The sequence below is a fragment of the Haemaphysalis longicornis genome, unplaced genomic scaffold, assembly GCF_048455015.1.
Source record: "Haemaphysalis longicornis isolate Haplotype H1 unplaced genomic scaffold, Haemaphysalis longicornis Haplotype H1 scaffold_5, whole genome shotgun sequence".
In the NCBI taxonomy this organism is placed as follows: Eukaryota; Metazoa; Arthropoda; class Arachnida; order Ixodida; family Ixodidae; genus Haemaphysalis; species Haemaphysalis longicornis.
The window spans coordinates 8,117,806-8,145,720 of NW_027526385.1; the positions used below are offsets into that span (position 1 = coordinate 8,117,806).

Here is a 27,915-nt window from a genome sequence, read left to right on the forward strand (position 1 = left end):
TGGCTACATAGTTGCATAGAAACTATGGCTGGTTTTTGAATAGCAAATGAAAACTACGCGTTGAAAACAATTTTTCACCTGATAGTACAAAACCAGCTCCCGCAAACTCGACATCTAGTGGTGGCACTTCAAGAAGATCCACATTAACGAAACCTTCCAGTTGATGGCACGCTAGCAGTAAGTCGCGGGAAAGTTTAATTGAATTGAACAAAGCTCCCGAGGGTCTATGACGGGAAGAGAGGCTGAGACGGGAAGGAAAAACGAGTGGTGGAAGAGCGACATTTATGGATGGTAGGGGCACCAGAAGACTATGGTCTTTCGACGGAATTCGCATCGAAGTTGAAGTCTCTCTAATTGATGTCTCTCGCTTCATATCAACGAGCTTTTATCTTTCTGTAGGGTGTTGCAGGAAAAACTTTTTTACAGGGAAGTAATATTTTTATAAAATAGTCTTTCGGAGGTAAAATTGTTTTTCTTGCGCTGAGTCGTGAGAGGCCGTGGCGGATGAACTAAAACGGGTTCCAAGAGCTTTTTATCGAAATATAATGTTAATTACCGCTTAAATGATTCTACTGGGGTATTTATAATGTAATAAAGAAATCGCAGAGGATCATCAATCAAACCTATCACCATTATTAGCTTTGCGATATCGTAATCGCGTGCAGAACTACACGCGCTCAGAACTTCAGCTGTCCAGATGAGCGCGACATGCTCCGTGCGGCAGATGAGCGCCGCAAAGCCACGCCCACACGCCCATGTCACTCGGAGCTGCACACATCACACGTTCACCACGCTTTATCTACGGCTGCGGCGGAAAGCGTTGCGCCGTGGCCGCCGTCTGCGTGCGAAGATAAAGCCGAAGATAAAGCAGGGTTGGCACGTGACACGTACAGCTCCGAGTGACATGGGCGCGTGGGCGTGGCTTTGCGGCGCTCATCTGCCAGACGGAGCCACCACCACCGAGACTAACGCAAATTTCTCGTCGGTGGTGACGAAGCCCGCAGCGCTCATCTGGGGCCCAATTCTCTAGAACGAGAGGACGTCGTTTTGAAACGGCGCGGTAGTGCCATGCAAATGCATGTGTTCTTGGGTTGGGGCGCCGCTTTGAGGGGTTAAGGAAGGAGGAAAACCCCTGAGTTGAACACTCCCACAAGTGCGTAAGACGACGTGGGGAAGTGCGTTTTCGGTCATGCACGCGGTTACAGTTTACGTAAGTCCATAAATATTGTACAAAGTATTGAGCGCTGCCAAGGCAGTTTTGTTGTTGCCTTGGGGGGTGGCGGCATCTTTTTAATCTTCCGGTACACTCAAGGTCCAGAAAAATTGTGAGAATTATTCTACTAATCCGATTAGAGCCGTCCTACTATTTTCAAAGCTTTGTGCATTTTTGTTTGTTACAGTTCATGCTCCGTTTCTTAATGCATTAGCTGACCTCCGTGCAAAACAAGCTATCTCTTTGTTGCTCCTAGCTTCTCCCTGTCTTCAGGTATTTCTCAGGCGTAGCAGTATTTTAGAATGAAATCAACGAACCGATTCAAAAATACCAAGCACACACAAACAATGACACCGTGCATACAAGGCACAAATATGGGGCCCGATTCATTGCTATCACGTATATCAGGGCATATTTCCTTGTAAATATTTTTAAAGTGTTTGCGGGGTGTATAACATTAGCAACATTTGCATACACCGTGAGTGCGGTGACCACAGTGGATGTCGGTGAATGTTTCCTACTCACTCAAGACGTGCGGTACCTGCGTCCATTTTTAATGCCACCTAAGCGCTTTGTTCATAAAATTTCATGTTGCAGCGGCTATTTCCTCAGACACACGTGTACCACTTTGCAGGAGTTCAGTTCTGCGCAAGTACCTTTCCCGCAGGTCACTTAGGGCACTGGTTTTAGCCTACGACTACAAAAAAGCAAGACCAAATTTAAGGGATGGTAAATGTATGGGCCCCTATTTTGCTTTCGCCTCTTCCCGGCTTATTCAAAAACAAAGGTGAAACATTCTTGCTCGTTCATAGTACCCGACAGGGGTGACTGGCCGCATGAAAGCTCCTCACGGAAATTTCACTCATCCAACGACTTTTTCTAACAAGAGTGAGCAACGCTCTTTTTCGTCGGTCTTGGTATTGTCAATGTTCCCGCAGTCAGCACAAACTACACGCTTGGCTGATATCACCCTTACAGCTTGTACGTGTGGAATGCCCATCCAGGCCACATATAATTTTCACACAATGATAACGACAGTGGTCAGTCATGTTTTGATTTTTGTTTGTATTTATTCGCTTTCTTTTTCTCCTAGATGGCAGGCGACTTTGTACAGAAGCACGAGTGGCCGGCTCTCCACTCCTATTTGTGGGGGGGACCTGCACACACGGCTCGAAGCACACAGTCAAATGCAATAGGTACAGCGTAGAGAAGAAAGGAGAGAAAAAACACAAACAAGGAATAAAAGCATAAGCACACCCGATCTGGAAGTGTCATAGGCGGTATGCGTGATAATAAATAAGAAAGTTAGAGAGACGTTACCTTAAAACAAGCGCAGCGTACCTGCGGAAGACAGTTTGAATACTCGAGATGTGCGCGCCGCTTTCGCTGCTATGCAAAGAGAAGCGCTGTCTTACTCAGGAGGCATCGTACGACAAAGAAGGCGCTATGTGATATTTAAGATATGTGGCCCGCCATGCAAAACCACTTATGCACATAACCCCGTTGTCTCTTCGTGCTTCTGGCATTGGTTTTTGTAGAGCCCATATTTTGCGAAAATTTTTTTAAACAGAGGACAATAAAAAAGCTCGTTTAGTGCTGGCCTTGAAAGCCATTAAGGAGGTTGCAGCAAACGTACAACTGTACGAAAGTGTAACTGTCGGAAAATATAACGCTCGCTTCTTTTTTATTCTTAGTGTAGCTGAGCTCCAAGCTACGACAAAATAGGGGAGACGTATTTGTCTAAACCACTTAAGCGTACCACGACGTCACCGGATGATTTTTGGAATGTTAGATGCCCGAATACATTTCTCATCTGCACTGGTTTTTGTGCTAGCTTTGCTTATTTGAAGTGCACCGTACACATGGACAGAAAAGCGCAGAAAACACAGCGAAATAAAACTTGTCGGTGCAGTGTAGCAGATCGCTGTATAAATGTGTGCACCGAATATATGCATGACAAGCAGTCACTTGGCGAAAAAATTGTGCTGGCGCTTTTGACATGCAGAAATCAGATCTGAAACCTTATGTTGCGAATACGAGCCAACCCTGAGTGGTTAGAATGAAGTTAACGCATGCTAATGAGCACGTTTTTTGCAGAGTTGCCACGGTAGTTTAGAAGTTTACCAAATTGGAGAACAACTTACAAATAGGAGGTTATAAACGTGTGGCAGGGCACAATGACATTTTCACGGCTTTTGCTGTGTCTTCCTCTTATCCTGTATATTTACTCGATAGGTATTACGTTTTCCTACGGATAAAATTCATCTACTATAACCTTGAGAGTTCAAAGTTCCTGTTCAAAATCGGTGTCTTCTACACAAGCATTGCATACAGTATTCCTCAATATAACAAAAAATTATCAGTTTATAGTGTGTAAACGAGTGCCTAATAAAACAAAGGACTTGCGTTTTGAAGTATATATTGCATTTACTTTAGCTTTCATTGCAATGTAATAGGTATTATAATGTCGCTGTTGCATTCGTAAAATATTTTAAAACTGACTTGAGTGCGCCATACGACAAGGAGGCGGAGCTGTGATACATGTGTTGCATTCAGTTGTTCTCTACGTTTAAAATATTTTGTTGTTTTTGATGTGCTGCGCAGCAAAGTAGAAATTAACAAAGCGAGTCTTGCGGTGTGTGTGTTATGTTAGTCACAAGCAAAGGCACTTTTGAGAGCTACCGAATCTTGCAATAATTTAAAAGAAAGAGCATTTCAGTTGAAAGAAAAGGTATTCGTTTAAGGCGATAGAAAATATTTGAGATAGACGCGCAAGAATATTTAGCCTAATTACCCTCCCTCTCTATTATTGCTCTAATATATATATAGCACCACTTTTTATAAGGTCGAAAAACACGCATATTTATGATTGACATCTGGAAAGACCAGGATAAATCTACTCTACTTAAAAACGATCGAGCGTGATAACAATGCTGAAGACGTACACAATACAATACTTGCAACAAAACATGGAAGCAACATATCAAACATCTTCCTTTCTTTTCATACAAATAAACACTCTTCACAAAGGTTTCATCCCTGCGATGAAATAAAGAACATCACGTAGTATTTCTCGAAAACAAAAAGAACAACGATATTGCTCTGAAGCAAATGGTACAAATTTGCAGCCCGACCATTTCTACCAAGCCGAGCTCTTCATAACACAAACGAACGATTTCAGAAAACTAAGAAAAGATGAAGGTATGCTGACGGACTCTGGCGCCCCCCAAAACGTTGACACCAGCCCAACGCCCCATTGCATTTATTGTATCCCAAATATATAAAAATCTACTACAGTGTGTGGCTTCTCATGAGGTACTAATTTCTGGATCCCATAAACGTAGGCGTAGAAGTTTTTTTCTGGCACTTCACGGGTACCTTTGAGGTCAAAGTACGTAAAAATAAACTGGGTAGCGTCAAGTAATGTTTCGATTTTTTGGCAGCGTTTTGGGTATATAGCATCATTGAGCTTTGTGACAAAGAGGCATGTTACCAAAGCCAGTGCGGGGTACGCTGAAGGAGACCCCGTCTTCTCCGTGGCTTCTGTCACGTGAGGAGCGCATTTAGACATGAGAGCACTTGTGAAGAGAATACTCAGAACCGAACAACAAAATTGCCGCTTACGAATTCGCCGTCGTCGTAACTTTTCACGGCTAATATTTAGGTGCCTAATTGTGCAGTCATACAGAGACCTGATAATCGCGATTATTTGGCTGTGACTTTATTTTGATCGGGAACGTATCACCAACAGTTAAGCAACATGAGCTACCGTGACAGAGCGCCACTTATTTTGGGGCACTTTTTAGGCTCATATCGCCCTCTTTACTGTTTCAAGCAAATTTTCAAGTCAGTTGAATTACGCGTTTTTCTAAGGCGGCATGCGACACAGACACTTCTCCATAGTGAATGCCCCACACAGATCGCAGGGGTGAAGCGATATTTTTGAAAGTGCGAGCCACCTAAGGGAATCGCGAAGCAAATATCTCTATCGCCACAACTTAGCCCCTTCCTGAAACCGATCCCTGGCAGCCGCTGGCCAGCTGACGGCACGACGACGGCAAATGGGTTAGCGAAACGTTGTACAGAAACACTACGTCTTAGCAGCGATATGCTTGCAGTCGTCCACATTCTCTGGCCAGTCGCAGACGCTCTCGTTTAAGTTAAATACGAGGTTAGTGGGACACGGCATGTGGTGGCGTCGCTTTCCCTCGCACATGTAGTACATGGTGCAGTCCTTCTTGTCCAAGTGATAGCTGATGTGGCCGTCCTCTTCGTCGCACACCACTTCATTCGGATCTGTGGGATCGGGGAAACGAAAAGGTTACTAGGTGTTCTGAGGAGATTCAGTCACTGGCATAGCTAGCCCCGGCACTTTTGAATATACAGATGGTTTGGTCACGTAAACACACCTGCGTTAGACGACAAATAACAGGATGCCTAATTCTAATACATACACAGCCGTCCATGATACGTAATCAGCGAACCAAACACACAAATGTGCATTATGAGGAAAATAAGAAAATACCAGCTATGTTTGTTATTTTCCCGCTAAATTTCCTGATCGCACCTCCTTGCTTTGAAATATTTTCAAAATTGATGGATTGGAGTGGTGTGACTTTCTTTATTTAAAAAAAATTCTACTAAGCTGCCAAGGTTCGATGATCATTGCTTTTTTCGGGAAGAGTAGGAAGGGCGGTATCAACGTGATGACCACTTACCGACGAGCTGTCCGTACGAGTTGAGTATGTTGGAAGAGGCAACTTCGAGGTTGGCCACCTTGTATCCCTTGAGCTCCTCCTTGATTGCCGTAAGCAGCGGGTAGCTGTGGCCCGTGCACGTGCCCTTGAAGTCGTCCAAGTCTACGGACCAGACCATCACCCCGCCGTAGCCGGCCTGTTTCAGCCACTGGACCTGTATCAGGGGGAAATCAAAGCGGTGTTAAAAGGGTACGCGGGTGATGAGCTGCCATACAGAGAACGCGTTGGCAGTTGTTTTATTCTAGAGACCATGTTTAAGTCGTTACTAATCCTACTTTAGTTCAGGACTAAAAATAGTTTAATTCGTGCACAGCCTTGTCAATTAACAAGCAAATGAACACAATGAGCTTAAATAAGATTGCGGAACTAGATAAATGGAAGAATTTATCGTCTGGTTTCAAACTACGCTTGCTGTATTCTTATTTTCGTCGAAGCTTTTGCTACGCCATGACATTCTGGACAGATAAAAATGCTCTCATTTGTGTTGTTCCGGGGTGCCAACGCGGCATATTTCAATGCACTTAAAACCATAAAACGATAAGCCTGGTACCAAAGCATCAAGGCTGTCGTTTGCAGCCCAGTGCATTTGGCCTCTGTCTATGAGCCTGTGGCCACATTATGCAGGATTTCTTGTTTATAGTGTTCCATAACGCCATCACTGACATACCGCAATTAATTTTCTCTAATTCACCATGTACACTCCACTTTGCTTGTTCCTCCTGGGTCAAAAAATGACGTGGTAGTTCCTCGTAACTTGCCTGCTGTTTACGTCTTCTCGTGTATTTAAAACTGATTTTACAATGTAATGTTATGTAGACAGCCAGCAGGTTTGGGAAGGAATGGGACATACATGTGCAGCCCTACTTATGCAGAAACATTATTCCAGAAGATCCCCCATAGAAAAAAGAGAAAACTAAGGCTTCGAAATAATAATAAAAGTACGACACTGTTTATATTCGCCGTATTGCCAGTGGCTCCATGTTTGGGTATTTCTTTATTTGGTGCTGTTTGAGATAATTATAAATGTGCCGTTACTTGTAATGACAAAAGAGAAATACTATGTTATATGTTACTTCTGCTAGCATGATAAATGAGTATCAAATTTAAATAAAGGTATAAAGGTACAGACGATGAACAATTTCTCAGTACTATTAGTAATATTTTATAAAAGTACTGTCGCCAGTAATGCTGATATGGGAATGGTCACCCGCACTCACGACATAAAAGTATCCGTGTGCAACACAGCGATATACGGAGAATGTACGTTTTGTTGAGCGTAGGGTGTTGGTGCAGAGAAAAAGTATACCTAAATGTATTTCGCAATTGTTTCAGTAAGTTCTAAAAGCCATTTCAGAATTAGTGGCGCTAAGGGCGGACCATAGAACATAAATCAACGCAAATGACGAGGACAAAGAAAGAAAGGCAACAACGCCAGCGTCGTGGTGTTTTTCTCTTTCTTTCTTGATTGTTGCCATTCTCGCTGATTTAAATTCTCAGTCATGTTCTACAAGTCGCCCATGCTTCCACGTTAGGCACACCTTAACGTGTTGATTTCAAAGGCGTCTTGAACGACGTCTTTTCCTCCCATTATGACAAGGTAGCGACACCGAAACGTAACACAACCCGCCAGCGCTCAACACGGCCATTGTCGATTTCATGTTCTGTTTTTTACCGTTTCTACAGTTTTCTAGTGTATTATGATGTTCTGTAAAGAAGGAAGACGTCGGCTACTGCACCTTAAGCTTGAGACTTCTCTGGTCGTCGAAGCCAACCCACTGGTCGTCCTTGTAGGCGTACGGAACCATCTGCTCATTGTCCCATACGAGGGTTGCTCCAGAACGCAGAAGGTCGCAGATCTGCAGGTAGGGTGGAAAACAGTTATTGTTTTTTTGCTTCCTTTTTATTGTTCTTGGAACCATAACGCCAGTTCCAACATTCCTGCAATGCCACAATTGGGGGTAGCATACACGCAAAGTACTCAACAATAATTTTAAGCCTACAATATGTCGTGTAGAACACGACTTCATGGTAATGCAGCTAGAAATGTGAAACCAAAACATGTTGTGAATTTTCCTCCAACTTGCACAGTTATCTTTAATCGTCTGTGATAGTACATAGTGGATAGAATGGCACCGGAAGAGAGCCAGAACGTAGACCTCTCCTAGCGGCTGACGGCTCGTAAAGTGACCTGACCCCATAGTATTCAGGAAAATATAGACATTACGACACTTTGATCTGTACACGTTTTTGTGAACACTGATTCTTTTACGCGGCAACTCATAGCTTTGAAAGGGTTTGGAGTTTCAAAAAGAAGGTGTGCCGACCTCGAAGAAGGACAGGAACCCAGTTTCGCCAGTATAGTTGCCAGGCCTGCCGCCAGCTGTGGCCGGAGCACCGACGTCGGTCAGGTTGTTGTCACCGAGAGTGAAGGTACGCCCGTACGTGGGAATGCCAACCAGCAGCTTTTCCTTACTGGCCCCCTTGCGAACCCACTCGCCCGCGCTGTAGTCCTGCACCGAAGTCAAGGAGAACTTGTTAGTGCTTCGTCATTACCGTACCTTTCTTGTTCTTCCTTTTTCTGCCACACTCTAACTTTTTTAAAATGGTCGCGGACCTTGTTATGAAAATAACTAGCATGACAGATGGCTGAATCAAAGCTTGAAGCGGAATATTTTAAAGATGCCGTAAGGGTACGTGGTGTTTCCAAGTAAACATTTCTTTTGCTCAACCCATTTTTATGTATTTGATAGTGTTAACATAGTAAGAAAAAATGAACACCCTACACTTTGCAGAGCATAGATGCAAAAACATTTCATCCTACACGTAGACAATATAAACACCATCATACTATTGCTTTCAAGTGATGATGACAACTTCATGGTAAAATAAAAAAATTGCATCAGGCATACTTGAGGAGAGCGTCGCCACATTTACCGCCAATGCAGTATTCCTAAATACTTGTACCAAACACGACAGCGTTGTTTATTATAATGTGGCGCTTCAATGAACTATAAGAACCATTGCCTGCCATTTTCAAGGCATTGCTCTAGCGACCAAAAAATTGCGACGAAAATGTAAATGAAACCACGCTGCATGATGAGCCCCGGTACAAAGTCCTCCGGCCATCGGAGCACGTACTCAATAGCAAGCACTAACGTTGCACAACGTAATCTTTCCCGAACGAGCAGTGACGCTTACCACTGTAAGCTTCTTCTGGAAACTGCTGGCTGTGTACAGCGGGAACAGGGGGCTGTGGTGTCCTACTTGGCGTTCCCAGTCTCCGTGGAAGTCGTACGTCATCATATTGATCATATCAACATGCCTGGGCACAATATACGAATGGAAGATCAGTGTGGCAATTGTGAGTTTGAGTTCGGGTAAGCTGCGCAGGTGACTTCATCAGTAGAATTGACACATTAGTAAGTATTTACTTTATCCTGCCTATGCACAAAAGGGTGCAAAACTTCCAAATAGTTCCCACATCTTGACTTTTGAATGTAGCTGTGGTACACGCGGTAATCTAGAAACATGAGAAGTTGTTTGCTAGTGAGCAATACTAAAGTTCATACTGTAGATAACATGACACCTCATTGGCCCTTCTCGATGCCTCACAGTTTACACGTGCAAGTATTTATGAGCTGTTTCAGAGTGCTTAAAGGGGCCATGCAGAAAGAACGCAAGTTTGTTTTTGGCGTTTTATACTGGCATGAGTGCTTGTCCAGCAGCAAACGATGCTTTATTCATAACGAAATTATTCATTTTAAGCCACAGTTTCAATTCTCGCAATAAATTGTGTTTCCTGACGTGGACAATAACGTATCGAGGGTGGGGCCTGAAAACCAAAGGTAGTCTGTGGACCAGGGTTGATACTATCTTACAGACGGGAATTTGGTTATCTTCTTCATCACCCACTTTCACAGATGGTGCTGCAATACTGCTGAAGTACCAGTGTTCGCACTTTGCTTCTGGCCGGACTTCTATACCTACCGCCTTTTTATTAGGGTTAATTTTAGTGTTTCCTAAAACATAAGCTATGACTCTACAAACATAATCACGTGAGTGGCCATACCGCTTATGTCAGTTGGTCAGTGTTGTGTGAGACAAGTCAAACGCGTCTGAAAACTGTGCTAGGCTGTGTCGGCAAGCAAAGTGCCACACTTACTGCTCCGATGTTTACGTGTTCGTAAATTTCATTGTTTACCTCACCATTATTACTACTATAAAAGGAATGTGCCCTAAATTTAAGCGCAGATGTCTCATTCTGCAAGCTTATAATCTCAGTTCAATGTGCGTTCGCTTTTGCCGGCCTGAGCCAATCGCACAGCTGTACATAATACGTCACAGATTCTAGTGCGGGAAATGAGCTAGTGGGTCGCATGGCGATTCTCTTACCTTATTTGAGTATAGGCCACGTTAAAAGTGGTGTCAGTGTTATTCTGACGAGGCACCCTTTCGAACGAAACAAACTTGCCTTTTGTCTGCATGGCCCCTTTAAATTGCGTCAGCCAGACTTGTGAGCATCAAGCGTGGACGACCTCTTCCGTTACATTGCATATATACGCCCTCGAACGTAGCGCGCTCGCATGGATGCACAAAAAGAAAACAGTTTTTTAAGTTTTATGCGGGACGCCTATTCAGAGCATCATTGGTGGACGCATGCCTCCCCTTCAAAGTTTTCGCAGTGAGCAATCAGGCGCGTGATGCCGAGATTGTAATGCAATTACCGGTAGTTACGCCACCAATCGCGTAACCTCGTTTAAAGTCTCTTCAGGTTGTTTCTTTACTTCTTACGTGGGTGTAGGGTAGAGAAGTCTTCAGTGGCTGTGGAACTATGAACCGCGCACCGGATGAGAAAAAAGCAGAGCATGCTCGTAAAGGATCCACAACTGAATCCAAGACCAAGGGAGCAGAAAAGCGTTGACCAAACTGACAAGGGCAAAGAAGTAATAGCAATTGCAGTACTGTAAATCTCACCGAACTTCTCTCACAATGCGGCCGGAAATTACATATCTAGTCGAGGCTACATGCCCTGCAAAAAGCATCCAAAAAAAACCTTGCACATTTCAAAGGGGTATTGGTATTCAGAAACCCACAGAAATGTTTCGTGCACTGTAAAAATGTAAAAAACAATTCGAGCACGGACAAAACAAATAAAACAAACGTGCTATTTTCTTTTAAATTCTGAGTGAATGTAGTAAAATCTGCAACTGGTTTGCAAAAAGAGAAAACAATTCAGTGGATTTTCTTTTTCATGGAGCCATCGAATGCACTTAATGGGAAAACGCACTTGATCGAAAATTTACGCTACGCAACCTTTAAGTTTAGACAGCTCCTTAATTGCGGTACTGGTTCCCAACCGAAGTCCACGAGGGGACGCTTCGACGCGAACTTCTTACTTGTTGAGCTCCTCGACGTCGTAGCCGGCAGAGATGGCCTCGAAACTGGCCGGTGCCGCCATGGAGAGGATGAGCCTGGGCTTCTTGGACGCCAAGCCTTCGCCATCGAACGCCACTCTCAGTTCCTGCAGACAGAAAAGGGAAAAAAATTTTTGTTGATGTACTAAACTATTCCTTCAATCTGGCAATCAATCTTTGACCGTATACTGTCTTCAAAATGTCGAAGAATCCCTGTGGTGCAAACATAATAATTATTGCATCACAGCTGGGCACAACGTCGGGGGTTTCTCCATGATCATCCTCGTGTGCTTTTTTGAAGACATTTGCCGTAATCATGCAAATTTTAATACTCCGGGAAATCAAGGATTACAGAAAAAACAAAATGAGCAAAAGTGTAGCAGGCTGTTACCAGTATAATCAACCAGTGGCGCTTGTTCGTTTTGATTCCATTCTGCCAATGACGAAATGTTTAACAGGTAAATTGATCGGAAGAACCTTTACTGAGATTTTCTCTGGAATAAATTTCCTATCCCTTAAATCTGATCGATCTCCTCTTCAGATTGACTGTTACCGTTTTTATGTTTTGCGACGGTTATGAAGAAATGGGTGGTATAACATCTACAACACGCGTTTCATGTCAATGTTGGGCAGTACATGGGCATGGATGGCATCTTACTGAGGATTTTCAGGCGAAAACAAAAAATCGCATAAAAACAGCACTTGTTCTTGCGTACATTTTCAACAAGGCGCTGTCTTCACAAGACTGAAGTCGGCCGCTGCTCCGCTCTTAAAACAATCAAGAACATTCTGTGCAACGTCTCTCAAGCACAGCGCTGCCCAGCTAATTAGAAAGCTTTCTATGCTGCTCCAAGGTGTACTAGAATAATGACGGGGCAGCGTGATAAGGCGCAAATGAAACTTTCTTGCGTCTTTTGTAGTGTAGAAAGAATGTCGATACTGTAATTATTTGATAAAAATGACTTTGATGCTGTTATTGCTTTTAAAAGATGTACTGTGACCAACGCTTTTGTGTCACCTAGTGCTAGCCTGAAAATCGTCCAACTATGACGTTCGTTTGACACTCGGGTGATGAAATATTCAACACCCTTCTCGGAGGGTGTTGAAAGGGTGAGCAATAAGTGTTCGGCGTTATAAAAATTCCATGACTTCTTTCATATAATAACTGCAGCACTTTTCTCACTACACCTTATGATTAGAAAATTTTTGCAAATCCTCAAGCTGCCTTGCATCTGCTGGCATTAAAATGCCTAATTTTAAAATTAGCTAAAATATTTTATTTTTTGGAAAAGCCCACCGACCGTATCAGACGACTTTCCTCTGCTGGCTATAAAAGCAAGATCAGGTGTATTTCTGATGGAGGCGAAAAGCAAAAACACCCGTGTGTACGAGATTTCGGCGCACGATAAAGATCCCCAGGTGGTCAAAATTAATCCGGAGCCCTCCACTACGGCGCGCATCATCGCCTGCGTTGCGTCAGCGTGTTAAACCCTACAATCAATCAATCATCAATCAAGATCAGGTGTACTTGTAAGGTAACTATATACTCGCTCTATCCGTGCATCCCGTTGGTTTTCTTGCTCCATTCATTTGTGGTCCAACAGTGACAGTGCGTGTTGAATGGGTCTGTATGCCGTGCTTGAGCGCTGAGCCGATGGACATTGCCACGCGTAGCTGCGCTGCTCCACCCCCCCCCCCCCTTATGTTTGGGTGTTAAGCAGCCAAAACACCCTCTAAAGGTGTGTGCCGTAGAGCAAAATGTTTACTCTCGTTTCAGCCAAAAAAGGTGTAAAACGGTTTAGTGTATCCCATTGTTTCAAACTAAATATAGCAATGATGGTATGGGGGCAGATGTGCCCACTTTTCCCACAGTTGCCTTGCGATAGACTGGGCAGGACGCATTTTATAAAGGCTCAAACCATTACCAAGGCAGTCAGCTTGATTGTTTGAGGTTTAACGTGCTGACGTTACACGGGCGATGAGGCGCGCCGTAGTAGAGGGCTCGGGATTAATTTTGACCACCTGGGGATCTTTAGCGTGCGCCGAAATCTCGCACATACAGGCGTTTTCGCTTTTCGCCTTCATCAGAAAAGTGACCAGAGACAGTCAGCACGTTTAAAAAAAAGACGTTTCATAGTTGAAATAAGTGATGTATTGTGCGCAGTATAAGAAAAATAATAACCTTGATGAGACCAGCCAGCTTCTTCTTGTCCTCAGCACCTCGGGGAAACTCCCAGTCGACGTCGAGACCATCGAAACCCTTTTCCCTCAAGAAGTCGATGGCGTTGAACACGAACAAAGATTGCCTGTGCAAGACAAGGTCATTATTAATTTGAATAAGCACAAGCAGCAGCCCTTAGTTGCTGCATGATTTCCAGCATCACAAAAACAAGCTTTTTACCTGCCGAACATTCACGCATAACGGTAATACTATGATAAGGCCAAGCAATAAACCACACCTGATAGCTTTGTTTCTATGTATATTGCAATTTATTCTGCAAAAATTTTCATGTCATGTTATTTAAGAAGTTTATGAGACTTTCTTATTCATACAAGATCAAAGAAAACACAATCTGTGACAAATATCCCAAAAAGCTCACATTGCTTCAATCAACAAGAATTAAATTTTCACCTTTGATTCTACCTAATTTAATGCTGCCGTTAGTGGGAAAAGCATTTGTACAAACTTTGTTCTAGTCTGCCACTTGATCTGGAAGACATTTTAGCTGTTTCGACGAGAATAAGGAAGAATCGACTGAACTGAATTTCAGCTTGGTAAGGACTGGATCACACACAACCAAAAGCTCCCAAATTCAATTTTCCCGATCGCATCACGAAAGTTTTAGAAATACAACCTGTCATTTTGATTTTTATGTTCTCGTGTTTTTTGCTTATTCAATAAACTCCTTTGCGAATTTAAAATACCAATCTGTCAACCGCTTGTTATTTTAAAATATTCTTGTTTTTAGAAATATAGCTTCACACGTTAGATAATGCCACATTTTAGGATTTGGCGATCTTCTGCGTAAAAGGAAAATGATTTCCCGATGTTTGTGATCTTCAAACATCGGTCATTGCTGCTTAGAAGGATTACGCAAGATTAAAAAATCGCAAGACGATGGCTCGAAAATTAAAATGCCTAAAATGCCCAATTCCAAAATAAGCTTAAATACTTCATTTATCCGCCAAGCCCACCGACTCTTTTAGAGGACTTTCCTCTGCTTGCTATAAAAGCAAGGAGATTATGTGTATTTGTAAGGTGAGTATATGCTTGCTCTTCCCGTGGATCACGTTGTTTTTATTTTCGTTCTGTGTACAAATTTGTAATTGGAATTTTGATCAAGTTAGTTGGTCAGAAAAGGCGTAGCCTTATATATTCCAGCCATGTTCAGCTTTGGGCAACAAACTTCTTTTCTGCGCGGCGTCGCCGCTAACGCAACGTGAGCGCTTGAAACCTCCGTTCAGCACACGCGTGACGAGGTCACAAGATGATCCGTATGGCACACAATCCCCTTCTATTTAAGCAGAGCTGGCAACAAACCTGCCCTCCAAATGCTACGCCCCGCGCACCTCCGATGCAGGAGATGGAAACGCGGGGCCAAGGGCGACCTTGCGTTTTACGCCAGCAAAGAAGACGCTTGTGTAAGCTTGCTCTGGAGAGTTCGTCGTGTATACACAATGTCGTCTCTCGCCTCGACTCTTGGCCTTTGAACTTACCCTAACCTTACCTCCTTACTTCCGTTGACGCCTGACCTCTGAACCCAGCCCTGACACCTGACTTGAGGTCGTGAGAGCAGCGTGTTTAATGGTAGAACCACGACCCACCGGAAACGACTTCACGCTAGCGCTGTAGAATTACATCCACCTCGTCTATCCGCGGACGTCTCCTGCTATTCGCCACTACTTTGTCGGAAGAATACAGCTAGGCACACTCGCATAGCCTCACGTGCACTCGCATGCGAAAGATGCCAGTGCCCTTCCACGTTAGAGCTTGGTAATGAACCACCGTTCAGGAGGCATTTAATATTGCCGGGATTTTGCTGTCACAGGTCTTCAGTAGCAAAAGATGCTTACGCATTGTCCTGGCAGCCTGTCTGTATCGGAAGGTACTGTGCATACCTGAACATGCATAAGTTAGCTTCGCTACTCCTTTCGGAAATTTATTGGTAAATATAGAGGCTTCCAATGTACAAAAAGCCAGCCGGGCTATTTTACAGGGAGCGCTACATCGCTGGCTGGCACTCAAAGGTAGCTATAGGCAAACGAATTTCCAATAGCCCACGAACTTTCTTGGTACGTTACTGCTCTGACTCATTGCGTCTGCACGTTGTGCGGCAATTTGAATCTACCCTAATTGAACACGCCGTGATGTTACTGCACGGTGAAACTTGGGGCAATTTAATTTATATTGAAACACACTGTTCCTCCTTCAGTAAGCGCACTGAACCATCGTAAATTGCAGTTTTAAGACAATTCCTGGAGCTTGTTAAATGACAAGGATGGAAATGACTACCTTGAAGCCCCGCGAGCCAGCACCCCTTACTGGCTCAGTTAAAAGAACCAAACAAACACGTGACTGAAATCATTCGCTCAACAGACACCAAAACACAAGAAACCAACAAATCTCTATGACTCTTTGAGGGCAAGTCTCAAAAACTCTTGAGATTAAGTCTCAAGAAGCGCTTATTGTACATACCCGGTCGTACGCCATACGTAAGCAGAAAACAGCCCTTATAGAACTGTCTTACTTCACCAATTTTGAACAATATTATCAGTGAGTGTGTTGCCAACACTATATACAATATATAGGATACCATCGAAGCTATAAATGCATACATATAGCAGTCATTTTTTATTTGTGGCTTTCTTCATGCAGTTTTGCAGATTTTAGAGCTACGTGCGCAGCGTCCCGACTGTTCCCGCATTTATCCTCGTATGAACTATCAACTGCGGACATCTGGCTGTGAAACTAGTTGGTCGTTTGGCTTACACAATGAACCACTCACTGCCACTGCTCACCTTCTATCCTAGAAAACAAAACAAAATACACTGGCACGCAGCCAAGTCATTGTGAAATGCGTGATGCTACACCCACACACCACGCTATGGGCCTAAGTTCTCGTCTATTTGTACTGTCGGGCTTTCGAAGTCAGCGCCGTTGTGGCGTCTCAGCTAGAATCATCCGCAGGGGAACTCTGTAATGAACCCTCTCCGCCGTTCCTTAAAAACTGCTTACTGAGTGCAACGCCTGCGTCCCATCGGAAGATGGCATCGGCTCGACATTGCTTTGACAATTCCCGCTGGTGATCCTTTTTGTTCTGTCTATAAATTTGTACCTTTAATTTTGATCAAGTAGTTGCACTACGCTCTAAGAAGTCGCCGCAGGTGGGCTCTCCCACAACGTTACAAAACGACCATTCAGGGTGACCCAATGTGCGAATTCGGTGAATGAAGAGGCCCAGCATGCTATTAGAGTACGAAATATAATCTGCGCTGGGAAAACAGCGAACATTCACGCCCTGCGCTGTTGTCCCATACGGAATGCATTTTGTACTCTAATTGCATTCTAGGCCTCTTCATTCGCCAAATTCGCACATTTCGTCGTTTGGTCACGCTTATTGGTCGTTTTGTAACGCTGTGGGAGAGCCCGCCTGCGGTGACTTCTTAGAATGTATGAATAACACAGAACTACAAGGAAATGATAAAATAAAATTCGTGCAACGAACGCTTCTCTCTGTGTCGAATTCAGAAAGAAAAACGGCAATATTTTGTGTTCTTTCATGATTTGCCTCTACCTCGTTACAAGTTGTTTTGTAGCACTGCATAGATCATCTTTGAAATATTTTGAGCGTACAAAACAATGACAGTGCGCAAGGCGGCTCGTTACAACTAATGGTAGGTCTAGGATTACAGTTGTGTTTTTTTTTCTCTTGAACTCACAATAGCGATTCTGACCAAGGCTCTTCTAAATGTGGAAATAACTTTATTTCCTTCATTGTTCGTTGTGTAATCGATTACACAAAACCGTCACATTTAGCTGACATGATTACTGCTCGAAAAGGAAACACTTTTTTTTATTTTGTGGAACTCCAAAACGTGTGGTTTGCTGTGACTTAAATCAACTCTTCCAATTCATTTTTACTCTCGCACGAACCCCACATTTATTCGCAGAGAAAATGGGACCAATAAATGCCCCGTAAATGGTGGCTAAGCAGACGAAGATGAAGTAGGAACATACACCACATACAGGTATGTGCTTTATGTTTCTACTTCGTATTCGTCTGCTTACCGCACTTTTTATTATTTCAAATAAGCCTGAACCAACTAGCTCAGCAAGTTTTGTTACGTAAATGGATCGTTTAAATGGTGTGATTAGTGCCGCAACTCCAACTCGCCATGGAGAGCATTCAAGTACATCAGGGTTTTACGCCAAAATGGCGGTATTCAGCCCTGCCTACGTAATAACCGTGACGAATGACAAGACTCTTGAAACAATTTATCAGTCGTAAGGTATGCCAGCTGCCAGAAACAGAAACCCGTACCTGTAGGAGTTCTCGGTGACCTCCCTGAAGGGTGCGGATCCGAGCATCCATCCTCCGACGGCGAGCATCACCTTTAGCTGCGGGTTCTTAGTCTTCAGGGCCACGATCCTCTCCCAGAAGCCCTTCTTCGCGCTGCCGTCGCCTTCATCCACGGGCTCGGTGGGAACGATCTTGAACTCTTTGATGTTGGCGAACGCGTAGATGACGTGCGTGCAGAGGGTGGCATCGATGTCCTCTGGCTCGTAGTGGCCCTTACCCTTCCGCTTGGCGGACCAGTTGGTGAAGTAGCAGACGACGCGAGCGTTGGTGTCTGCAAGGGAAGTACAGTGAGCGCTGAAAAGCAAGACGACACAAGTCCTGCATCTTTACCACATAAAGGCCGGTGTTTACAAAACAGGAGGAGGGGGCGGGGGTTCTATCGTGAAAACATAAAAAGAGGTGTTTATTTGAATGACAAATATGGCCCTGCGACCAGCTTCAAAGTCACAAATATAACAAGGCGGGGCCACCTAGCCACTATTTAAGGATAAAGCGTAGGTGATGCATACTAATTCATCCGTCGCAAGAAAACTCACACAGCCCACAAATTAATGCAGCTGTGGCAGATTAGTGCTAACAGTACTTTTCCAAAGCTGACCGCACAGACACGGTTGGTTTATTTTTACTGCTCAAATTAAGCTCAAACGACGTAGTTGGCTAATTATTTGAGTGTTGAGCTTTCTTTAGCTCCATGCTTTGACATTTCAGTTTATTTACTCCAATTATGCTAATTGAGAGAGCAGGCGATTGATTAAGGATTTTGCACAAAAATGCAATGTATGGAGGTCCGTTGTGTAGTTCCTGGCCCGAAATACATTTTCATATTTGATTTTTAATAAATTCCTGTTCTTTGGAGGCTAGGTTACGTCCATGTGCATGTAACGCGCATGTGATCACGCGACATTATATTTGTAATGGTCCCGTATTCGTGCTTAGATCTGACTTTATTCGTTAAAGTTACTTTGAGTAAAAAGTTGTGGAGGGCGGAGAATTACCAAATGACCTTTCGGCCCGAAATAGAGAAGTTGGAGCGAAGAACTCACCACTTTCTGGGGCCTCGTCCTTGACCGGAAGGTTGGATGGCGCCGCCTTCAACGGGTCCGATCCCTTGATGGAGTTTGGTGGTTCAGTGGTGCCGGTTGACTTGGCGCTAGACGTCCGCTGCTTCTTGACGAAAGACAGCAGATTCTTAGGTCCCCGACTTGGCCTGTTCAGCAGTTCCTCGGCCATAGCGCCAATCAGAGGCCACGTTTTCGTCGTGCAGCGTCCTCGGAAATCATCCATGTCCACGGTCCAGACCATGGCTCCAGCGTAGCCGTTCATCTTAATCCATTGCATCTGCACGTGGAAGGAAGTTTTAAGCATACGCAGCACTAGCACCACCACTTAAAAGGCACTGCGTGTTTCAAACTGACCAAGGCGCAATTGAAGGTGAATGTTTGCAGTAAGCGTTTAACACATTTCTGTCGTCTTGGACTAACATATTTCTCTCAGATTACATCTACAGGCCGCCGTTTAACATGTAAAATTGTCCCTGTCATCCGCTAACCGTGAACTTATCTTTGAAGCCACAATAATTCATCCTTTTCAGAGAATTATTCGCACAAAGTTGAGCTGTAGAGATCCAGTTACGTTACCGCTTTGCGAAGCATTTTCCAAGCAGCTACAGCTAAATCCGGCCACATTGTTTAAATGGTGCACGTACGCGAGTTTTCCTTATGCGTCTCCCATAGCACTGACAAATCCTAACCAGATCTGTCTAGATAGTTTAGCTGTATGATACTTTAACTCCATCGCAAGAGTGAAGGTATGCACCGTTCTTCTCAACGATAGACACTGATGTATTTTCGCAAAGTCACCAGGAATATGCAGTGAAGAAGCACAAGTGCCTCACCTTGGCCCTAATGCTTCTCTCGTCGTCGAAGCCAACCCATTGGTTTCCGAGGTAGGCGTACGGGACCAGCTGTTCCTCGTCCCACACGTAGTCGGCGCCTTTTTTCAGCATATCACAAATCTGAAATCCATGCCACGAATGCGTTAGAAGCCGCATTAGAAGCCCCGTCAGGGGTACGGGTTGTCATGCGACAGTAACTAGAGACACATACGAAATGCCACTAGGCGAACGAAGTGCAAAGGAAAGTATGTTGCAAACACCCTTCACAGTCACGTAAGTTCAGCTACGTGCCAGTTACTTGGTTATAAGAGTGCGCATTCTTTGGTACATTGACACCGCATTTTCCTTATTTTAAATGCTCAGGAGTACCTCCTAAAAACAAAAACGCAGCATCTCGTAACCTAAAATTATTTGTTCATGAACAGACCAGCATTGCATCTACTTAAAGCATAGGCGTTTAACCAAATTAAAAGTCACAAGGTAATATTAGATACTGAGACCCTTAACGCGCGTGAGACATGGGCAAAGCGGTGTGCATTCATTTGTGAGCCATTGTTAACAATATCTGTGTAGAATTCGATACAAAAAGTATCCTTTGCTATAAAATATATTGATTTTTTGGTACGCAGAAGGCTTACAAATATCACCAAAAAAAAACAGCTTCTGCATACCGCTCAACAAAAATTCAGGTATAAACTTTAACCGTGACGGAAGAGGCTAGGACATTTATCAGACCAAGAACGCTCGTAACCAGTACCTCGTAGTAAGCAAGGAAGCCAGCTTCCTTTGTGAACTGCCCGGCGTCACCACCACCAGACGATGGCGCGTTCATGCCATTTATGTTGGGATTCGCCAAGGTGAAGGTTCTGCCGTAGGTGCCCGTGCCGACAACGATCTTTTCCTTCGGCGCACCAAGACGCTCCCAGGTTTTCACACCAAAGTCCTGTGGGAAGAACGAGAACGGAATGGGCAAGAACGCTGTATGATCCTTCTTTTACAAACTTTTGTACGACGTGATGCAACTGCGAAGTGCAACCCGTTGAGGTGCCTCAAAGGTGCTACTGATTATTTGGGGATGACTTCTCCGGCAAAGGCGTGTTAACAGTAGCTGGGTACTTGCACGGGGGGCTGTTAGGCTACTTCGGCAATCCTCAGCTACTTTGAAGCAAAGCCTCCAAGGTTGTATCCTCTTTTTTTAATACAGAACGCAAGAAAATCCATACGTACGTGAGTAAGTGCGTATTTGAGAATCCAGGAAGTGTTAATAATTATTTCTGTATTCTTTACCTATCTCAAAACTAAAGCCTCAGTTAAATCCAGGACAGCCATAATTCAGAAACCATTCGTTGTCGTGTTTCAGAGTAATGTAAAAGTCTCAGATCTACTCCCTGGACGACGCAATGTTGCCGACACTATTGCTAGGACTTCAGTATGATAGTCTATTGAAACCGTGTATACACTTAGATTATCTGTGAACTTGTCGCTGGACGGCACAAATGGAAGCGGCAGCTTGAACAAAAAATACACAAAAATGTTCAAATTTGCCCCCGTTCATTGTGACACTAGTGCGGTGATGACGTAAAGATAAGTTGTGTACGGAAAAAAATCAATAGAAGTATGTGTCTGATTAGTATTCTATTGTTTTAATGTGCTGTCCTACTGAGTTCTTTTATTTGTTTACTGTAAACGGTTTAGAGCTTGATACTCAGCACTGGTATTCGTTCCTTTTGTAGGTGTTTTGTCCCAGTTATGGAAGCCCTTCACCATAGAAGTAATTCTTATTCCCGCCATTCTGACATTCCATTTGTGCGGCAATTTTGGGTGGAATGGGTAAAAGGCACACGTTTTTTCTGGCACCATTGCAACAGGCCTGATTTCACTCTGTACAATAAGTCCATCCCGGCTCACCATGCACAACTGCTTCCGCCACGTGGTCTCATTGGCCTGCGCGTAGAGCGGGCTGTTGTGTCCAGTCATGCTCTCCCACTTGCCGTGGAAGTCGTACGACATGACGTTCAGGAAGTCCACGTAGGCCGCCACGGCGGGCACGTCGTAGCCTCCCCGGATGGTTTCCGCGCCGGCGGACACGGCCGCCGTGAGCAGCAGTCGTGGCAGCTTCTTCTCTTTGGCCTCAGCCTCGAATGCCTCGCGAAGTTCCTGCGTTACAAGGACACGTAATGATTCCGGTGTACGCCCACAACATGAACAGGCTAGCGCATTTTTTATCCTAGTTCGACCACCTCCCCATAGACATTAGTTCACGAAAGCTGTTTGGTAAAAACGCGTATCTGGAAGATTTACCATCAACCTAATAGAGAAGAAAACCATCGAGACTGTACAAATTATGCCAGGTTACACCCATTTTGATTAAGTGTTTATCGGGAGTTGATACTGCAGGATTAGTTCGCTTACGCTTAGTATGCATTTACAGCTTAGTGTCCATACGCATGTACAGCATAGCTGTGCTTATGGCACAAAGTCATTGGCAACGACAACAAAAGCGTGCTATTTTTCGAGGTTTCTTTTTGAAATCTTAAGAAATCTGTGAAAGGTGCCTCATTTTGTGTGCAACATAGTTTGTCTTTGCCAGTACGACACAGAAAAAATAGCGAGGTGTATACTGCAGAGGAGCGAAACGCGGGTAATGGAAACAGTTTTTTCTGTTGGTCGTCAGAACATTGCGCGTTTGAATTATAGAATAGAGTCTTGTAAGATCTTTTACTTTAGCGGGCGCCTAATGTAGGCATCGAAATATTTAGCTGAAGCCTCAACAATTTTAATAACAGGAATTCCGGGAACTGACGCAGGGCCTTGGTGATAAGATATCTCGACAAACAACAGACGAGAAGTCATGTGCCAAACATATACTAATCTTAAATCGCATGATTATTTCGAAAGAAATCCCAGAAAAACAAAGGCAAAAATCCAGAAAATCAAATTCCTAAAACAGTATAGAAGCGGTGCAGTCAACCACGAAATTGTCGAAATTCTTTATAATCTATACTCGCTGAAATCGGTACCAGAATATAAGTTTTAGGCCATAAAAATGTCGTCAAACATCTTTTCAGGCCAGAAACCGCCCAACACTCCGGGTACGGAAGACTCGAGTATTATTTATCGAGGCGGTCACTAGTGGCGCCACCCACCCTGACTAGTTCGACGAAGTTCTTCTTGTCCTCGTTTCCGCGGGGGAACTCCCAGTCGAGATCGAGACCGTCGAACTTGCGCCTGCGCAGGAAGTTGAGCGCGCTGAAGATGAACAGCCGCCGGTTGTAGCTGTTCGAGGCCATCTCCTTGAAGCGCTGCGTGCCGAACGACCAACCGCCTGCGTTCGCAGAGAAGGAAAACAGAATTGCGGAAATTGTGCTGTTTCCAGAAATTCCGGCGCAATGTTTTGAGCACATTAGGCATACTTTTATTGCTTCATTGCATTTCTCTACATAACGAACAGCTCCTACCTTGTTATAGCGTGGTTTTAGCGCCCAATATAGGCACGTTTTCAATGCTGATGCCTAAACTCAACTTTAAAGCCAATAACGCCAGCCTTTAATAAATTTATTTGTGTTTACGTCCGGTCCTGAGCATTTAACTTATTAGGCAGTCGTTCGGATGCTTGACGAGGTTTTGTGAAGACCATTTTTTTGTAGCTCCAGCTTGGTCTCTACTGGACATTTCTTTTTTACGCAGAAGTGACTGGACAAATTCTAAAAAAAAGTAGCAGGAAATCAGGTTATTATAAGTTAGCGAGCCTGAGGTTTGCCGACATGTTGATAGCTTAAAGCCGGTTAAGCTTCGCCTAAGCTTAAGCTTAAACTCCGCTTTGCCAATCAATGTTAGATTCGTATCCCACCTGGATGCTCAATGACTAAATGTCCCGGCCTTGTACCTTTGTGGGTCGAAGGAAAGAAAAATTTTAAGCTTCACTGTTACCGAGATGCCCCAAGACAACTGGTGCACGCAGTGTGTGCCCGCTCGAAGGAAGAACTTGGTGCTTTTGCAATGACATTTCATAAATACAAACTTCACAAATAGGAAATTCTGCTCCTTAAACATCGTTGCAACCAGGTGGAGGTGCCTCATACATACATCAAGCTTGGGAGAGAGAGAGAGAGAGAGAGAGAGAGAGAGAGAGAGAATATACACCTCTATTATACTGAGCCCCTCAGCGCGTGATGGTGAGCGCACGAGCCCTGTGAAATGAGCGTACACCGGTCACTTTGTTCAACGATGTTCAACAATGCAGATCCCAGATATTTTTCTGCGCTGGCACTTTCAAATGATTAGCACTCTGCCGTCGAGCTACGCTAGTAGCGCACACTTTGTCGTATGACGTTACATGGGTGCAAATGCCTGTTTCTTGAAGGTATTTGGTGTGCATGCTAACCCTTAACCATGCATGCAGACCACTTGTTACTTGTCAAAGCACACGCCATGTTTTTTTTTTAATTCGCCGGAGACAAAGGACGTGTTAGTTTAACGTCAACCTGCACTATAGCTGAAGGTTTTAATAGGTTCACTCTCCCTAATGTGCAGCCCCATGTTGTTTATGTAGTGCACTTCTCAAAGGCATAAGTTGATTCATTTATTACATATCATACATGAAGATGTCCATTATTGTAATTCAAGATAAACTGAATAATGGTGGGCCTAAAAAATCTGCATAATAACGACGCAGCTGCTATATCTTCATTATAATGTCCAGTTTGTCGTGGATTCCTTTGGAGCCACTAACTATCTTTCCCGGATACTGTTCTCGTTGCAGCTTTGTTCTACAGCTATCCTGTAGCGTAGGTTTATTTTTTTTGCAGGTATTACACAGCATTTAGTGAACATCAAGGAAGCTTACCAAAGTTTATTTTCATATTAAAAGGTCTAAAGACGGATTTTCTTACGACCGCCCTTCAGTGCAACAGATGACCCGCTAATTTTCAAACACGAGTCCTAGAAGCGCACCTTCAAGGATACGTGCCAGATTTCACTGCGTACTTAGAGTTATTTCCTTTTCTTTTTTAGAATATCACCTCATCTCATGGAGAGGCAGTGCTCTAATGTTTTTAATACAAAGAATGACCAAAAGTTTCTTTGATTCTCCAACTCAGTGATAACGTCCTCTGAATTCCTTCATGGCACTTTAAAAGCCGTAGTGTAGGGGTATTGCCAATAATATCATTGGCATACCTACCGCACGTGCTTACTCATCTGTGAAAGCACTCCACCTCTTTTCTGAGTATATGCGGCCGAGGTAAGCGGCACTTGCCTCTACAAAAGGCAATCTACAATGCCATCACTGCAGTCTTCGGAGGCAGCACTGTTAGGCAGTCTTCATGGAGGCCACGAACTCAAAGAAAATAGAGTTTCATGCGACATTGGGATAAAGGATGCGCCAGAAGTCCCACCGCAATCCTTGTGTACTGAGCAGCTCTCTGCTTATGGCGATGCGTGCCGATTCTTCAAGACCCTCAAGGCTTGCTGCAAAGGCCCAGTGGCGTTTCCGCAACAACTAACAAAAAGAATAAAAGGTGGCGTATGGCGAGCGGATCATTCTGGAGGCGTATTGTCCTCGACTCTCAAAGATGGCACGGTGCGATTAGCGAGAAAGCCGACCGCATTTCGACGACGCTGCGCTGTTGCGACGAAGAAGAGAAACGGTAACATCTCGGCGAAGACGTGGTTTTGCAACGCCCTTGCTGATACACATCCAACGCTTTAAGAAACACACTAGGAAACGGTGTTTCTGAAGATCCGCTTGGGATATTTAGTGCGCGCTAAATTCCAGTTGGGCAACCGAAGGGTACGCCATACCGAACAAGATACTTTTCACCGAGCTAGGTGTCGCCCGCGTCCAAGGTCTGTGCTTTAGTTCGTGCGTAGCAGCCAAATAGTAAGGCTATCGGAGTTAGCAAACGGTAACTTCACCTCGTGTGCTTTTACCTGGCGTTGTGGTATTGTTCCGTGATATAAACCTCAGATACCGTGATAAGGGGGGCACTTTATTTCTCTTTGCGCTCTTTCTTTCCTGCCGAGGTTTTTCTCTCCTTTTTTGGTAACCACACACCTGCCCCTGCTTTGGTTTTTCTGCAAGTAGTGCAGACAGGCTATGAGCGTGCTTTGTAGAACAATACTCGCCGTGCATGGTATAAGTCGCAAAAACGTCAGCAGCAACCAGCGTGTGATGCACAGAGGAGCTAGCCAGGAGTTTTTTGAATGACTAGACATGCTTTGTGGGGGAACGCAATCATACAGCCAGATGCGGGAAATCGCGCCATATCAAGCAAACTTACTAGTACTCTTGCAACTCCGATTGTGCATATATCGTTTGATCAGCAATTGAATTTGCGTAAGCGACTTCTATCTCACACCCCGTCCTTCCCGCTCAAAAGCGACGCGAAAGACTTATAGCTCACCCTTTTTCGTGAAAGTCGTCGATTATACTTAATTAGACAATAAAACTCCCAACTAAGCACAAAGCCCGTGCTAAACAGACTTACGTGCATATGGCGTTAACGTTCTCTAAGGCGTACTAGTAAAGCACGAACACTTTTCTCCGTGTGAATAGAGTGCCTGAGGACGCCGGCTTTGCTACCGAAGCACCACGGACAGCTGGCCTAGTTGGTACATATTGGGTAGTTAAAAACGCACAAGAACGGGGGACAGAAAATTTATCTCCCTACTGACCGAACTTGCTACCGACCTGATCGACATGGTCGTAAAGTGGTCTCAGTCTACCGACTGGTTGTTTATTGAGAAAACACTCACCGACGGCCAGCAGGACCTTGAGACTGGGGTTCTTCTTCTTGAGGTCAATGACCCTCTCGTAGAGGCCCTTCTTGCCGTTCTTGGTGTCGTCGGCGGCGTCGAAGGACGACAGCTTGTGCTTCTTCATCCAGCCGAAGGCGTAGATGATGTGTGTGCATAGCGTCGGGTCGATGTCCTCTGGCAGAAACTTGCCATCACCCTGTCGATACTGGGCCCAGTTGGTGAAGTAGCACACGATCTTCTTGCCCGTGTTGCCGCCGCTCGGCGCCGACGGACCTGGAAAAACGCACCGAGAGAGGGCGCCACAAGTTAAAATGGGATAGCTACCCGCAAGACGATTCCAATCAAATACATCAACGCAGATGGCTACATGATGAAGGAAATAAAAAAAATTGTGTCAAATGCCGAACACAAGAAAACCACAAACTTTTTTAAAGTTCCATCGCCTGAGCCTTCAGGTGTTCCTTTTGTGCCTAGAAATGCCACTACTCGTAACGGTAGCGTCATAGCAGTTATTTTTTGCAGGTCTTAGACGCACCCATGACAAGTGCTTCAAGTACATAATCGAACTGTCCAGCACTCTTGACAGGTCACGACATCGCGAAACGCAAATAGAACCTCGGACTCCTATGACGAATCGTGTTAGTGCACATACATACGCTACCCAGTTACATACCTATTGCACGCGGCGCGCACCCGCGCAAATAGAACGCGAATCAGCGCGGATAGCTCCATCGAGGCTCGCAATCAAAGATGAGCGCATAGAGGCGGCTCAGAAGGCGGCATCGGTTACTGGAACGAAATACGCGGCGCGGGAGTCGCGCAACGTCGCCTGCATTGAGGTCGCTGCCTGCCGTAGCAGACGATGCTGCGTGCCGAATTAATTCACCGATCGTCTGCCCGTGCGCGCATTCGTGAGGCAGGAGGCGCGCGGTCAATAGCAGACGAACACGATTCTCTGCTGGCGGGGGGCCACCCGTGAAGAAAATCCGCGCAATACAGACGTGGCGTACGACTTCAGCCACAGGCCTGCATACGCGTGTTCTTGAGGAAAGCTATCATTCAGGTGACGTTGGAAAACTTCGTTTGTGGGCGTCCCGTGAGGCGAGTTTTTCCTTTGCAGAAGCAACCCCGTACTAATCGCTGAGCACCTCTAGCTGCGCGGAGTACTTGCGCTATGCAAGTGCTGCAAAACCGAATCCGCTCCGCTTGCATCTTGACGGTGTTGCGGCAGAAAAGCCGCTGGCTCCAAGCCCGAGAGCGGAGGCAAAATAAAGAAGCTCAAACTTAAACAATGGAC

At 44.6% G+C, this 27,915-nt stretch overlaps 1 protein-coding gene across 2 annotated transcripts in view; it reads right to left on the reverse strand.

The window, feature by feature from the left end:
- Positions 1 to 2,261: 2,261 nt before the first annotated feature.
- Cht7 (chitinase 7) overlaps positions 2,262 to 27,915 on the reverse strand; it is a 138,069-nt gene continuing 112,415 nt past the window's right edge. For both annotated transcript variants that reach the window (XM_077669871.1, XM_077669870.1), the window contains exons 3-16: positions 26,616 to 26,891; positions 23,006 to 23,184; positions 21,768 to 22,016; positions 20,617 to 20,802; positions 19,860 to 19,979; positions 19,009 to 19,303; positions 17,927 to 18,236; positions 13,567 to 13,690; positions 11,367 to 11,491; positions 9,169 to 9,292; positions 8,295 to 8,480; positions 7,707 to 7,826; positions 5,932 to 6,124; positions 2,262 to 5,509 (exon numbers count right to left, since the gene is read on the reverse strand). In XM_077669871.1, coding sequence (XP_077525997.1) covers positions 5,304 to 5,509; positions 5,932 to 6,124; positions 7,707 to 7,826; positions 8,295 to 8,480; positions 9,169 to 9,292; positions 11,367 to 11,491; positions 13,567 to 13,690; positions 17,927 to 18,236; positions 19,009 to 19,303; positions 19,860 to 19,979; positions 20,617 to 20,802; positions 21,768 to 22,016; positions 23,006 to 23,184; positions 26,616 to 26,891 — 2,693 coding nt within the window. In that variant the 3' untranslated portion in view covers positions 2,262 to 5,303. The remainder of the gene's footprint in view (positions 5,510 to 5,931; positions 6,125 to 7,706; positions 7,827 to 8,294; positions 8,481 to 9,168; positions 9,293 to 11,366; positions 11,492 to 13,566; positions 13,691 to 17,926; positions 18,237 to 19,008; positions 19,304 to 19,859; positions 19,980 to 20,616; positions 20,803 to 21,767; positions 22,017 to 23,005; positions 23,185 to 26,615; positions 26,892 to 27,915) is intronic.